Source organism: Lactuca virosa, chromosome 1, assembly GCF_052849685.1.
Source record: "Lactuca virosa cultivar CGN04683 chromosome 1, Lactuca_virosa_CGN04683_v6, whole genome shotgun sequence".
Taxonomy (NCBI): Eukaryota; Viridiplantae; Streptophyta; class Magnoliopsida; order Asterales; family Asteraceae; genus Lactuca; species Lactuca virosa.
Genome location: NC_136426.1, coordinates 127,347,842 through 127,362,393, shown reverse-complemented (window position 1 = coordinate 127,362,393; position 14,552 = coordinate 127,347,842). Strand labels below are relative to the sequence as shown.

The window sequence follows — 14,552 nt, the reverse complement described above, 5'->3', positions numbered from 1 at the left end:
TCCTTCAGGTGTTGTTGTTGATGAAAAGAAGTACAGAGGAATGATTGGATCACTGCTCTATCTAACAGCAAGTCATCCGGACATCATGTTTTCAACATGCTTGTGTGCCAGATTTCAACTTAATCCAAATATGTCTCATCTCTTGGCTGTTAAATAAATATTCCTATACCTCAAAGGTACCAAGAGTCTCGGAATCTGGTACCCAGCAAATGAGAGTTTCCTCCTTCAATCAAACTCCGATTCGAACTATGGCGGTCTTCAATTGGACAGGAAAAGCACATCTGGTGGCTGTCAATTTTTGGGTGGTCGTTTGGTGAGCTGGTCATCTAAGAAACAGAACTGCATTGCACTCTCAACAACTGAAGCGGAATACATTGTTGCTGCTAGCTGCACATCTCAAGTTCTTTGGATGAAATCACAGCTCTTGGACTATGGTTACCAGTTTCAATAATTCCCAATCTATTTTGAATCGCAAAGTGCTATTTCCATTTCACACAATCCAACTCAACACTCTATGAAGAAGCACATTGACATACGATACCATTTCATTAAAGATCATGTTTTAAATGGTAACATTAAACTTGTTTTTGTTCCATATGATGATGAGATTGCTGATGTCTTTACCAAGGCATTAGACGAAACCAAATTTAATGGTTTTCTGAACAAAATGAATATGATGATGCCTGATCCTCAGTTATTTCAAGAGGCTTGCACTCTCTGATGGCAACACCAGAAAGTAAAAAGTTCCGGAGTCAAATCTTATTCCATCTCAGAACTGTTACCTCTCAGAATAAATAGGGTCATTTTATGTGTTTTTTTGTCTAACCACCTCTTGTAGTTCTAAGTTGTACAACTCACTTCATCATACAGAGTTCATGACCAATATAGTCACATTGGCATAATCTCACCTTAGAACTTACTTCATAAGTATCATAAGAAGATCATCTCGGAATTCATGTCAAGAACAGTGTTGGACTTTCATCGCATTGTATGTCCGAGATCAGATCCTTCTTGTCTCGGAGTCTCAAAATTTGTTTAACATAAGTCCACTGAGATCTTCCTATCTTTTACCTCTAATATTCAGTCTGAGGTTGTGCAATCTCGTACTCTATATTATGTACAAGAACTTTTCATTCTAACCTTGGAAGTATCTCATGTCTACTCATCTCGGACCTTTGTGCTCCGGGATCATTTCATACACTCATCTCGGACCCTTTGTGCTCCGAGATCAGTTCATAAAACTCATCTCGAACCTTTTCATATTCCGAGACAATTTCACAAATTCATCTCGATATTTTCTGGTCAGAGATTCATTTTTAAATCACCTCTGAACCTTATAGATCTGAAATCAATTCTTTAAGAGAAGTTTAAAAGGTTTTCATCATCCTGTTCCAAAAACATTTTCCTTAAACAACGCAAAAAGTTATTTTTTTAATGATGATCATCGCTTAACAATAGAAATCCGCATCTTTTGCACACATCTCTGAAAAAGCAAACATCCCATCAGTTGTGTGACGGTTCCCATTTTACACGAACTGTTAGTGGTTACTTTAGTCTGTACAGGTCAACTCAATCCAAAAATGGCAACACATATAATGTGATCTTTTCCAAATCCAGGTTTCATCATTACTTTTCCAACCCGACCCATCATTCCCTGAACCTATAAAAGAACCCCAAAACCTCTTTTACCCATTACACTCACTAAACCCTCATTTTTACCCTTGTCTCTCTGCACAAGTGTTCTTCAAGCTTTGAAACCTGCAAATGGCTTCCTCTCAATCTCCTCCCAAAGTTTCTCAACCTGCTCCCAAAGTTACCAAATCAGTTCCCAAAAAGAAGTCCTCCAAAGGGTCATTGTCATTAATAACGACTGAACCATTTCTCAGGGAAACAACTCAACTCTTCTCTTTGGACCCCATAGACTACGACGAGTCCATCCGGGTCATGATCGAGTTCATCTCCAATCATCCCATAGCTGTTCCACTCACCAATATTCCTGACCCACCGATTCCCCTTCTTCTTCTTCACACAACCTTTGAGAGAATCAGGATTGAGAATGATGTTCTTGAAACAAAAATCACATGCGATCGTATTGTGCCTGTTCACAAATCCACATTCTTGAAGGCGATTGGAATTCCTGAAAACCCTGAAAACTTCAAAGTTCAAGAACCAACGGCTGAAGAGTTCCAGTCGTTTATGGATCATATTGGGCACGCTGAAGAGTTTAAGGCAAAGAAGTTCAAGAAATCTGTTGTATCTGGCCTTTGGACAGTCCTCATGCACTTTATTCTTAGAGGACTGTCTGGGAAACATGGAGGAACAGATATGCTTAGCAAGGATTGGTTGTATGTTGTGTACATTATCTTCTCGGGGAAGAACAACGTTGTGGATCTCACAGAAGTCTTGTGGCAAGATTTTCAGAAGTTCTCCATCAATCGCAAATCACTGGAGATATCAGGTCTGAGATTCTGGGCTCTGACCATCCAACAATTGTACCCTTCGGAGCTTCAAAATCACAATCACACAATCACGGGGAGTCTGCACATAATCCACCCTCACCTTCCCAACAAGGTGCTGCTGGTGTTGAACAAAGTTTATTGCCCCTCCTGGAACAAACCTAAGTGTCAACTTGGAAAAACCATTTCTTTCATCACGAGCACGGTCCGAGATTCCTGTCTCGAACCCTAAGCTTTCCGAAGCAGGAGTTGTCCCTCGTACCTCGGAAGCCACAACTGGTCTGATACATGGCAAGGGTACAAGACGACCAGGTGATAATGATCCTTTATGGGAATAATTTCTTGACCGGGCTCATTCGTGGCATCCTGAACTCACCAGAACTCAAGTCAAAGCAACTCTTATCTCAATGAGGAATAGGTCCATTCATAGATCTAGAGTTCACCTCCGGAGAAACACCACAGAACATCGTCTCAGACGATCCTCCCAAGACCAACACCATGATGTTCTGCACCCAGACCCTGATGAAGAATGATCAGATGAATTTTGTTCAATGATGATAGCACCTCTATTGCTACTTAACCTCGGTTTTCCTCACTTCATCTCCTCACTAAGCCATCTTCTTCAAGGCAAGCATATGATTTTGGGCTCTCCTCCTCTTCTTCTGAACCAATCGATGAAGAAATCAAAATTGATGATCAAGATCATGTGAACATCGGAGATGACACAGAAACTACTCCTCACAAGATAGATGATACAACCAAGGCAACTCAAACTGGCCCTTCCGAACCACCTGTCAACCAAGAAGCAAACAAAGCCAAGTATCGGACCTCCACCACGGACACAAGATCATCAGCTAGTAATTATGCTGATCCTTTTGCCCTACTGGAGCTCCGAGACAATGTCTCTGATGTTGTGAAGAAGGTCGAGTCACTTGACACCTCTGTGGTCGGACTCAATGCCAATATTGATGAAAAGGTTTCTGGTTTGGATTCTAAGCTCGATGCAATCCTCAACTCCTTATCCGAAACCAACAAGTCTGGACCCACAACTGCAGAAAGGGAAGCCCAGCTTGATCAACTTATTTCCCTCTGACTCAAGCACACTATCGAGGAGGTTGAACAAAAGTATGATGCCTCTCTCGATCACTACCTCGATACCATCACCAAAATGCTGAATGTTTATGATGACTTAGTCGGTGCCACAAATGAACTCATCAAACAAACACATGTCCGCCACGAGAAACAGATTCAAAGGCTAGAGAAGGAGATCTGAAAGAAAGATGAAATGAACCTGATCATGCAACAGGTTCTTATCAAGCTTCTTAGCGAATGTTGGAACATTGTGGATGTTCCGAACCACAAATTTGATGAGTTACTCTCGATTCTTGGCCAGCTGTTTGATCACCTTAAGGCTCAGGCTCCCACTGCTGATGCCTATGATGCATTGACTCTCCAACTTAATACCAACTTTCAGAAGGTATTTGAAAAATTCTCAGAGCTCAAGGAGTATTCGTTGCTTGCACCGGTTACCGGGTCATCCGTTGCAAGAGGGGGAGAAGGACCCAGCTGGAGAAATCAACCCTGGAAACCCGTCTCGGAGTTCCGACTCCGAGATGAAGACTCTGATGATTCCTTACAAGTTCTTTCAGGTTCTCCAGATGATGATGATGATGATGACGATAAGTACATTTCCAGTGCCATCATAGAGATTCCAGCTCTGAAAAAGTTCCTAGCCAAGGTGATCTTCGAGGAAAAGCAAAGAATTTGGTCATCAGTCTCATGGGCATCTACCCTGGCTGATGTTCTTCAAAGAAGCAGGGAAATGGCTAAGGAAAAAACAAAGTTAACAATTGATGCCTTCGGAGCCACTCAATCAATGCTCCCTCTGATTTCCTCACCAAGGATTGTTCCTATCGATGGAGGCTCTCCACCTTGGAAGCCAGATGATATTCCGGAAGAACCCCTGCCTTCCTTTCCTCCAAAATTAGCCATTAACGAAACCATGCAACACATCCTCTCCGTCCGCAACAAACAACAAGACAAGGGAAAGAAGCCAATCTCAGAATTCCCCTGCTCCGAAACTCCCTTAAAAGAGAAATATGGTTGGTCCCAGGAAGAAATTAGTCAAGCCCTTGAGGAAAGCATCAGGATCCTAGCCCTCAAAGACAATCCTAATCTGATGCTAGGACTTTCTCCTCTTCTCTGGGAAGGGATCAGACATGACTTATACATAGTAACATTTATGTACTATGATCTTCCCAACCAAGATTCGGACCAGGTTGATCTGCCTCTCTCTCCATACAACAAATTCTACACGAAGTTCGCTCCTATCCACCCGGAAGATGATCCATAAATGATCATCAGAACTGAACGTGAAAGATTGAAGACATTTTACTGCAAGAACGCACTTCCTCAAACAGAAGTATGGTCTTAGAAAAAGATCACCAAGATATTCGGGTTCGGAAGGAAAATCTTAACCAAATTCGAACTGAATTGTGTGATGTTCTGATACCACATCTTCCGAAACAAACAAACACAAAAAAACCATCACTGACGTCGACTTCCCTGCACTCAATCCAAACAACATCCTGACTATTGCAGCATACTTCAGAACCCACCAAGTCGATGATCTTAGCATGGGAGCTTACCATGTTGCTTTGAGTTTCCTCAAAGATTACGTCGCTGAATTTTGCCGATGGGATTTTGAATTGGCCCATCTGTTTGGAACTGAGAAATACTTAGCAAAGATTGACTTCAAGCTGCCAGAAGCTGAGATACTAGCAGAGGGACCAATTGATGAACCGGTGTTAGGGTTCGTGTATCTTCAAAGGAAAACCAACAAGGACTTCTTCCGAGTCCTTGATAAACATCCGGTTCCCACCAAGGCGCTTCAGAAGTTCATCAATTGTGCATCCAAGTCCGAGGCACCAGAACATGTGAAGGCCAAGTTTATAAGTCATCTGTAGTGGTACATTGAAGTCAAAGATTGGTTGTACCGGGCGTACGTGTTTATAAAGGAAGAATGGCACTAAGCTGACAGGATTGCTAAGTTCACTTCGGGGGAGATTGTTGGAACCTGAAAGTGAACCTCTAGCAATCTCTAACTTTTGTAATTCCAAAGTCAAGCATATGTCTGAAATGGTTATGGTACGAGATGGTAGATGAAGTCAGGAGTGGAGTTTGTGGTTCGAAGTGAAGAAATGTACCGAGATAGTATATCCGTCTTTGCATTAATTATTCTTGTCTTTTTTGATGTAACCTTACATACGACTAAGTTCTTTTGTCAATTTGGATAATCAGAGTGTCAGATGTAACTCGTTTATCCAACCCTTTGTATGTATTTCGGTCTGTAAGTTGTACCTCCTTTTTCTATATAAGGAGTGTTTAATGCAAGAATAGATGACAGATTGTTGCTCCAAAGATAGCTATATTCGAATTTACTGCAATTTCACTTTTCTCTCAAATCAAACTCTTTCAATCATTTTACTTGTTCATTTATTGTCTTTACCTTGATTATACTCATAGTTCCATATTTACTACTTGAAGTACTTTGTTGATTTCTCTATTCAGTCTCGACTGGTCTTGCCAGACTTCATTGGAACGCATAATTATAAGCAGACATTGATCTTAAGCATTAACTCAAGGTTTGAGTTTTCAAACCTTGTCCCTGTGCATCATATCTTTGTTCTCATAGGGATCGTGATGGAAGGACATATAACCTACCAACTACTTCTGAGGTTGCCACTTTAATTGTAGGTGACATTTGTGATTTAGTTGAAAATAGAGATATCGTTGTTCAAACGAAATCGAGATTTCTACAAGATATTAGTAAACTACATCCTTCTTACATTCTTCGCCAATATTCGCTACTATTTCCATATGGGGGTGATGGTTACAGTGTTGACATTCTTCATAGAGGTGTCTCATCTACAACCAACAGCAAGCGGGCGAAATGTACAATGAGAGAATATTTCGCTTTTAGAATTCAAGACAAAGATCATTCGTTCTCACTGATTCTTCATTCAAAAAGGTTGTTTCAACAATTTCTGGTAGATGCTTATAATATGATTAAAAATGAGAGACTGCATTACATACGTAGGCAACAACATGTTCTTAGATGCGACTCTTTAACCATAAAGCTCAAGGAATCACTAATATCTCCAACGTCGGACAACGTGTGATATTACCTTCATCCTTTACTGGTGGTGCGTGTTATATGCTGCAAAACTATTTGGATGCCAAGGTACTATGTAAATGGTTTGGACATCCTGATTTGTTCATAACCTTTACGTGTAATCCCAAACGGCCTCAGGTTAAAAAGTTTCTTAAGGATACTTCACTTCAACTCAAAGCCAAACCTGATATACTATGTAGGTTGTTCAAGAGCAAGCTTGATGCATTTATTAAAGACCTAAGGGATAATCACATTTTGGACATAGTTCAAGCAGGTATTTGAAATTATTTTTTTCATAATTGATTAAAGTTTATTCTTTTTTTTTATATTTTTTTATATATTTGCTTACGGTCTAACCATATTTTGTTTTGTGCAAAATATTTTACAATTGTTTATATAATTGAATTTCAAAAGAGAGGTTTGCCACATAGTCATATATGTCTATTTATGCATTCTGAATACAATCTATCCACTGTTGAGTTTATCGATCCGATAATTTTCACCGAGATACCAAACATAGATGAAGATCCATAATTGTATTCACATGGGAATGAATTCATGATTCATGGTCCATGTGGAGCTGAAAATATCAAATGTCCATGCATGGTGGACAAAAGGCTCTCTAAAAACTTTCCAAAGCAATTTTGTAATCATACGTCTGTTGATCAGAATGGTTTTCCATTATATAGGAGAAGAAACGAGGTTTATTTTGTTGAAAAATCGGGTGTCAAGTTGGATAATAAAAATGTTGTCCCCTACAACAAATATCTATTGAAAAGATATCAGACACATATTAATGTTGAATGTTGCAATCATGGCTCTTCTATAAAGTATTTATTTGAATACATAAACAAAGGACCTGATAGAGCTACAGTTGCCGTTGTACGAAGAAACAATCAATGTGATAATAATGATGCGGTCGATGAAATAAATGAGATTTGTGAATCATCATGGAAAAATTTTAAATATTATGTTCATTATAGGTATCCTTCTGTGGTTAGACTACCTTTTCATCTTCCTGATCAACAACAGATGGTATATGGAGAAGACGATGATATTGACAATGTTCTGGACAAACCTTTTGTTGCTACTTCAAAGTTTAGCGCTTGGATGGAGTGTAATGCAATTAATAGTGAAACACGGGAACTTACATATGTTGAATTTCCAACAAAGTTTGTTTGGAAATTAAATGGTAGGTTTTGGAAGGGAATGGAAGTAGGAAAATCCATTGGTAGAATTCATTCGGTTTCACCTAATCTTGGCGAAGCTTATTTCTTAAGGATTCTTTTAAATAAAGTGAAATGTCCGACATCATTTGAAGAAATTCTTATAGTAAATGGTGAAACATATCCTTCTTTTAGAGATGCTTGTTATGCACTCGTGCTCTTGGATGATGACAAGGAATACATCGATGCAATTAAAGAAGCAAGCCATTCTGGATCTGATTTTTATGTACGATTCTTATTTGCTACATTGTTGATGTGTAACAGTATGTCTAAACCAGAGGTTGTTTGGGAAAATACATGAGAATATTTGTCGGATATAATTCTTTATAACCAATGACAAATGTTCAAGTCTCCAGGTATTAGAATTTTTTCTTCATTTTTATTTAAAAAGTAAATTCTTTTTTATCAACATACATTAAATAATAATTTAAAATATTAAATAATATTGTATTATATTATTTCTAATTAATTGCATATTTGTCCTCCAAACTTATCACTTAGCGAAGATGAACTTAACAACTTAACTTTGTTCGAGCTAGTACAAATTTTACTTTGAAACAACTCTACTCTCAAAAAATATACAAATATGCCTTACCTGGATGTTGAATCAATTTTCTTCAAACATTCGACTTATCACCGAGGAGTTCGAATATGACATTCCCATTATAATGAATGAATTTGATCGTATGTTTCTTGCACTAACAAATGAGCAACGCGACATTTTCCTTGATATCATGAGTGATGTTAAAGAAAATAAAGGAGGTGTCTTCTTTGTTTATGGTTATGGTGGAACGGGTAAAACTTTTCTATGGAAGACAATATCTGCAACAATTAGATCTGATAGTCATATTGTTTTGAATGTTGCTTCAAGTGGGATTGCTTCATTATTATTGCCCGGTGGTAGAACAACACACTCTCAATTTATACTTCCATTTGAAGTTACTGAGGATTTTATTTGTAAAATAAATCCACATCGTGAGCTTGCTAGGTTATTAAGAAAAATCCAGATCGTGAGCTTGTCGGGCGGGGCCCCATAACGGAATCTGTCTGATGTCGGGCGGGGCCCGATGTCGGATACTGTCCGATGTCGGGCGGGGCCGGATGAAGCATGATGTACCATGATATGTTATTATGTGATTATGTGTTTATGTGTATGGTATGTGGTAGTTTGGGGAGACTCACTAAGCTTCGTGCTTACAGTTTTCAGTTTTGGTTTCAGGTACTTCCGGTAGCAAGGGGAAGAGATCGGGATGACTGCGTTGCACACACCATGATGTTAGCCTGGGATGTTACTCTGATATATATTTGACATGTGTTTTGATATGGATATATTGATTTTTGTGTTTTGATATAATATGGTTCCTGTTATGATAAATGATTTTTTGTAAGTATGGTTATTTAATGATTTAAAATTGAAATTTTTGGTCATGATTTTTAGGATGTTAAAAGTTGGTATCAGAGCCTTGGTTTGAGCGATTCGGGCACGCTCTCAGGTGTGTTTGAACTCAAACTGAGGACTTGGTATAAAAATTTTCAAAAGAAAACCATTTTTATAAAAAGTATTTTGAAAAGAGAAAAAGGGTGTGGTGCATGCAATCAGCCGAGCTCAAGTAAGTTCTCCTAAATTACCCATACATGTTGTTATGATATGATATGATTATGAGAACTGCATGCTAGATTAGGGCTAAGGATCTAGGAAGGATGCCTTGTATGCCTGTTGTATGTGTATAAGAATTGCATGCTAGATTAGGGCTAAGGATCTAGGAAGGATGCCTTGTATGCCTACTGTATGAGTTTATTGAACTGCATTCTAGTACTGATTAGTCAGTGATGTGATGACCTGATTAGGATATGTTTGGTTTTGTTTACTCGATGCCCGAATGCTGCTTGTCTTGTTCTTTTAGGAGTTCTAGCTATCTTTAACTAACTAGTAAACGAATATGTTAAGTTACATATTACGAGGACTAAATAATTTCAGAAGGTTAGGTTTAGCCCTATTTCGCAGCTCTCGTCTAAGTCTAACCGTTGTAGGGAGATACCTTTTATTCAAAGAATTATTTGGTGTTAGTGATATGTAATGGTATTCGTGAGCTAGTTAGGGAAAGATAGAAGGGACTTCTTATGCAACTGATGGCGAAGAGTGGGTCGGAGATTACCCTAGGGCAAGCCTAGGATGAGATTATCACGGTAAGCAGTAGTAGTGAAAGGGACTTGGGGGAGTCAAGGCAGTTCTTGAGGAAAGTACGGATAGATATGGAAGGTAGTATGGGACCGTACTACTGAAAGCAGAGGATCCATAATCGAATCAAGGAAGGCTAAGATGAACCCAGGGAACTTGTAGTATGTGAGATCTCTCGATTTATGATAAGTATGTTGGATTGGGTTTCTAAACCCATAACTATAATTGGTATGTACTTGACCCGATAGTAGCATGGTCCATTTTGGGTTGTATTCACCAGAACAATTTGATAGGATAGATATTTAAGAAAGAGGTTATTTATGATTTATTAATATATTATAAGTATAATATATTAATTGAGAAATCATATTATTTAATTAGTATTGATCAAGAATTAATTTGGAATTGATTTAGTGATCAAAAGAGACTGATTAAATTAACGGGGACTGATTATGTCAATCAGTGATACATATGGTTTGGGCTAATGATCCATGATTAATTTGTGATAGACTAAGCTTATGAGATAGTCCATGAAGTGTTAGTCCAAATCAATTGTTGGGTCATAAGCCTAAGTGTAAGAATTAGGGTTTACAAGTGACTCTTGGAATTCTACACTATATATGTAACCTCTAAGCCCCTAAAATCGGACAAAGAGTATTCTAAGAGGATATAGCCAATTTTGGTGCTCCAAGATCTCTCTCATTGTCATCCAATTGTTGGTGGTGTTTTGTGAAAAATTTGAGGCATCACACTTGAGGTGCTAAGCTCTTGAAAGGCCAACTTCTACAAGCTACAACAAGAGGTAATCATCTAACTAGTTTTTATGATTCAAATATCAAATTTGTATGCTAGTTAGGCTTCATGCTTTGGAAAAATGAAATTGCATGTATAATTAGAGAAAACTTAGATCCAAAACATTAGGGTTGTTTGTGCACCATAGGGATGTTATAGTGCTCAAAACCCATCAATGGTATCAGAGCCTAGGGCGTTTTCTATTATATTGATGCAATTGTTTGATTTTCAAAGCTGAAAAAATGTGTTTTCTGGCCACTGACTGCTGGACTCATCAAGTCCCATAAGGGAACTCAACGAGTTGGATCATATGAGATGAACTCGTCGAGTTCATGCCACAAACTCGACGAGTAGGATCCCCTGTTTGCAGTTTTCTGAGTTTGTTTGGCTAGAATTAGATTAGGATCATTACCACAAACTGTTTTGTATCATAAAATTCGTTTTTTCTGATATGATGATGATTATCCTCATCCAATTAAAGGACAATTATCAAATTTTAAGATAATAAGTTGATTATTTGTATTATTTGATGTGAATTGCCTTGCTATGTGAGTTAAATTAGGTCAATTTAGTAAATAATAAATTATATGATAATTTTACTAGTTAAATTTGATCTAAATGTTTCTTGAAGAGTTTCATAACTTGTCCTCAAGTTATGGAATATGAAAAGTCTCATTCATGAAACATTAACTCCTTAAGTTATGGAATTCAAGAGGTTTTGAAGAGTTTCAAAACTTGACCTCAAGTTTTGGAATTTGAAAAGTCTCATTTATGAAACATTAAAATTCCAAACCCTAGAATTTTAAAAGTTTAAAATTCAATCCTTATACTATTATAATATTAAAAGTTTAATACGTATATATATATATATATATATATATATATATATATATATATATATATTAGACAAGTCAGTCTTACCGTTAGTAGGCCTCATTCACGAAGTCGATCTATAAGGGGGGTATAAGGAAACTACCTATAAAATGGTGGTTGAATGGGTGCCCACTCTCACCCACTGCTTCCTTGATTGGTGGAGGGTCGTTAGCCGAACGGGTATGATAGGACATTAATTCTCATTAAAAAGTATAATGATAATTATAAAGTAACTAAATGGTTTATAAATTCCCAATCTTAGTTACTTTAGGGAAAATGTGAAAATGGTGTTATTCCATGAACTTGCACTTTGCACCTTGCCAAGTCGTTAGTGGAGCGTGTGTGGTTAACCGGCACATTAATTTGGGACTAGCAAGGGTGGCAAAGGGTAGGTTGATGTTTTTCACAGATCAATGGAGCATGTGTGGTTAACCGGCACATTGATTAGGTGATAAATGACTTCAAGAGTACCAAGCACATTTGCATGGTTATTAACACCTTGTTTGTAATCCTCGGTATCCCAGTCACAAAATTGAAGGACATAATCGAGATTTAAACATGCCATTGAAAAGTTCAATGAATCTCAAAAGAATCTAGGAATTTCAATTCATTTAAAACTTAATACTCCTTTTTCATTTTTCATTGTGGAAATTGGTAAATCGTCATTTACCTACCTTCAAATATTTTGCAATTGGATTACGGCATCCCTCTTCCGAATTGTGAAATATTGTGTTGGGTCCTAGTCTTAATATTTCATTTGGGTGTTATATTAAGGATTCTTATCTAATCTAAATTTTGTCGTTCTTTTCAGATGTCTTCCAACACCGCTTCTGGCTCAAACCCTTCTGGCTCTTTCTCCCTCATGAACTTGTATAGGAGGGTCATTTTCAATGGATCGATTTTCAATGACTGGATTCGGAACATTCGGATGGTCAGTCGTTACGCGGACAAGGAATATGTCCTCGATAAAGAGCTAAAGGAGGTTGATGAAGCGACTGCTACTCCTGAAGAAATTGCTGTATATAGGGCTCATGAGAAGGACGCGACAAAAGTGTCGTGTGTCATGCTTGCCACTATGGCAGTTGATCTCCAAAAGTCCTATGAGGACTACTATCTTTTTGAGATGCACTAAGACTTGATGGAAGGTACCATCAAAGTGCTCGACAAGAAAGGTAAGAAATCATTTCCTCCATGATAACAACAAAAATGAAGGATGGAGAGTCTATCACGACCCACTTGCAAAAGATGCAAAGGTTTGTGGACCGCTTGCTGAAGTTGAATGTCAACTTTGATGAAGAGTTGGCTATTGACATTATCCTACACTCTGTTCCTTCTTGTTATGATCAGTTCCGTATGACTTATCATATGAACAAGGAGGAAGTCACTCTTAGCAAGCTTCAAGGCCTACTGAGAACTGCTGAAAGTAGTTTGAAAGGAAAATATGTTGTTCCCACTCCTACCACTACTGCCCCAGTCCTGTCAATTGGATATGGTAAAAGGAAGAAAAGGAAAGCTCCTTCAAAGAATCACAAGGGAAAGTCTCATGATGGATCCTCTTCTAGTGGGTCCAAAGGTGGTTCTGCTGTTTCCTCTTCCAATCCAAAAGAAGCGGAGTGCTTCTACTGTCATGACAAAGGGCACTGGAAACGAAGTTGCCCCAAATACTTGCAGGACATCAAGGATGGGAAGATAAAGCCCACCTTCGCAGGTATTTATACTATTCATTCTAATAACTTATCACATGCTAATTCTTGGGTCCTAGATACAGGATGTGGTTTTCACATTTGTTCTGATTTGCAGGGTCTAAAAAGAAGTAGGGATATGGAGCACGGGAAGATGAACCTGATCATGGGGAATAGGAAAGTGTCGTTTGTCACCAATATTGGAGTTTATTCCTTATTGCTTAGTAGTGGGTTAGAATTAGATTTGAATAGTTGTTGCTACTCGTCAGATATGGCGAGAAACATTATTTCCTTTCATGGTTTGTATAAACAAGCTTTTAGATTTTCATTTAATAATGAAATTGGTTCTATTAATGCTTTTTGTAATGGTAAATTTTATTTTGAAGCATTTCCTTGTAATGGTGTATATGAAATTGTGATGGTTGTAGACAACTTAGTAAATAATGTATTGCATATTGATTTGTCCAAAGGTTTGGACAAGGCATACTTGTTGCATTGTCGTCTTGGACATGTCAACAAGAATCGCATAGCCCAACTCCAAAAGGATGGAGTGTTGGAGTCATTTGACTTAAAGTCAGATGACACCTGCGAATCTTGTCTGCTTGGAAAGATGACCAAGTCACCCTTCACTGGTACTTGTGAAAGAGGTGAGGGTTTGTTGGATCTCATACACACCGATGTGTGTGGACCCTTCAGATCTGCCACAAAGGATGTTAACCGCTTCTATGTGACTTTTACCGATGATTATAGCAGATATGGGTATATCTACTTAATCAATCATAAGTTAGAAACCTTTGAAAAGTTCAAAGAGTTTAAACAAGAAGTGGAGAATCAGCTGAGCGGGAAGATAAAGATGCTCCGATCCGATCGAGGTGGTGAGTATCTTAGTATCAAGTTCCATGACTATCTTAAGGAATGTGGAATTGTTTCACAATTGACGCCACCTAGGACACCGTAGTTGAATGGTGTGGCTGAGAGGCGCAATCGAACCTTGTTGGACATAGTTCGTTCCATGATGAGTCGAGCTTCATTACCTATCTCATTCTGGGGGTATGCCTTAGAGATTGCAACCCATATTCTTAATCTAGTCCCAACTAAGACGGTTGCCAAAACACCTCACGAAACGTGGACAGGGAAGCTTCCCTCGTTGGCACATATCAAGGTTTGGAG

The 14,552-nt window shown here is 38.3% G+C and overlaps 2 protein-coding genes across 2 annotated transcripts; both read left to right on the top strand.

Moving 5' to 3' along the window:
* The first annotated feature begins 7,233 nt into the window (after nt 1–7,233).
* On the top strand, nt 7,234–8,157 carry LOC145120427 (uncharacterized). Its single transcript, XM_079056253.1, has one exon. It carries the CDS (start codon nt 7,234–7,236, stop codon nt 8,155–8,157), a length of 924 nt encoding a protein of 307 aa, XP_078912379.1.
* Nucleotides 8,158–8,524: 367 nt separating this feature from the next.
* Nucleotides 8,525–8,893, top strand: LOC145120417 (uncharacterized). The gene has a single exon (XM_079056243.1). It carries the CDS (start codon nt 8,525–8,527, stop codon nt 8,891–8,893), a length of 369 nt encoding a protein of 122 aa, XP_078912369.1.
* Nucleotides 8,894–14,552: the final 5,659 nt, after the last annotated feature.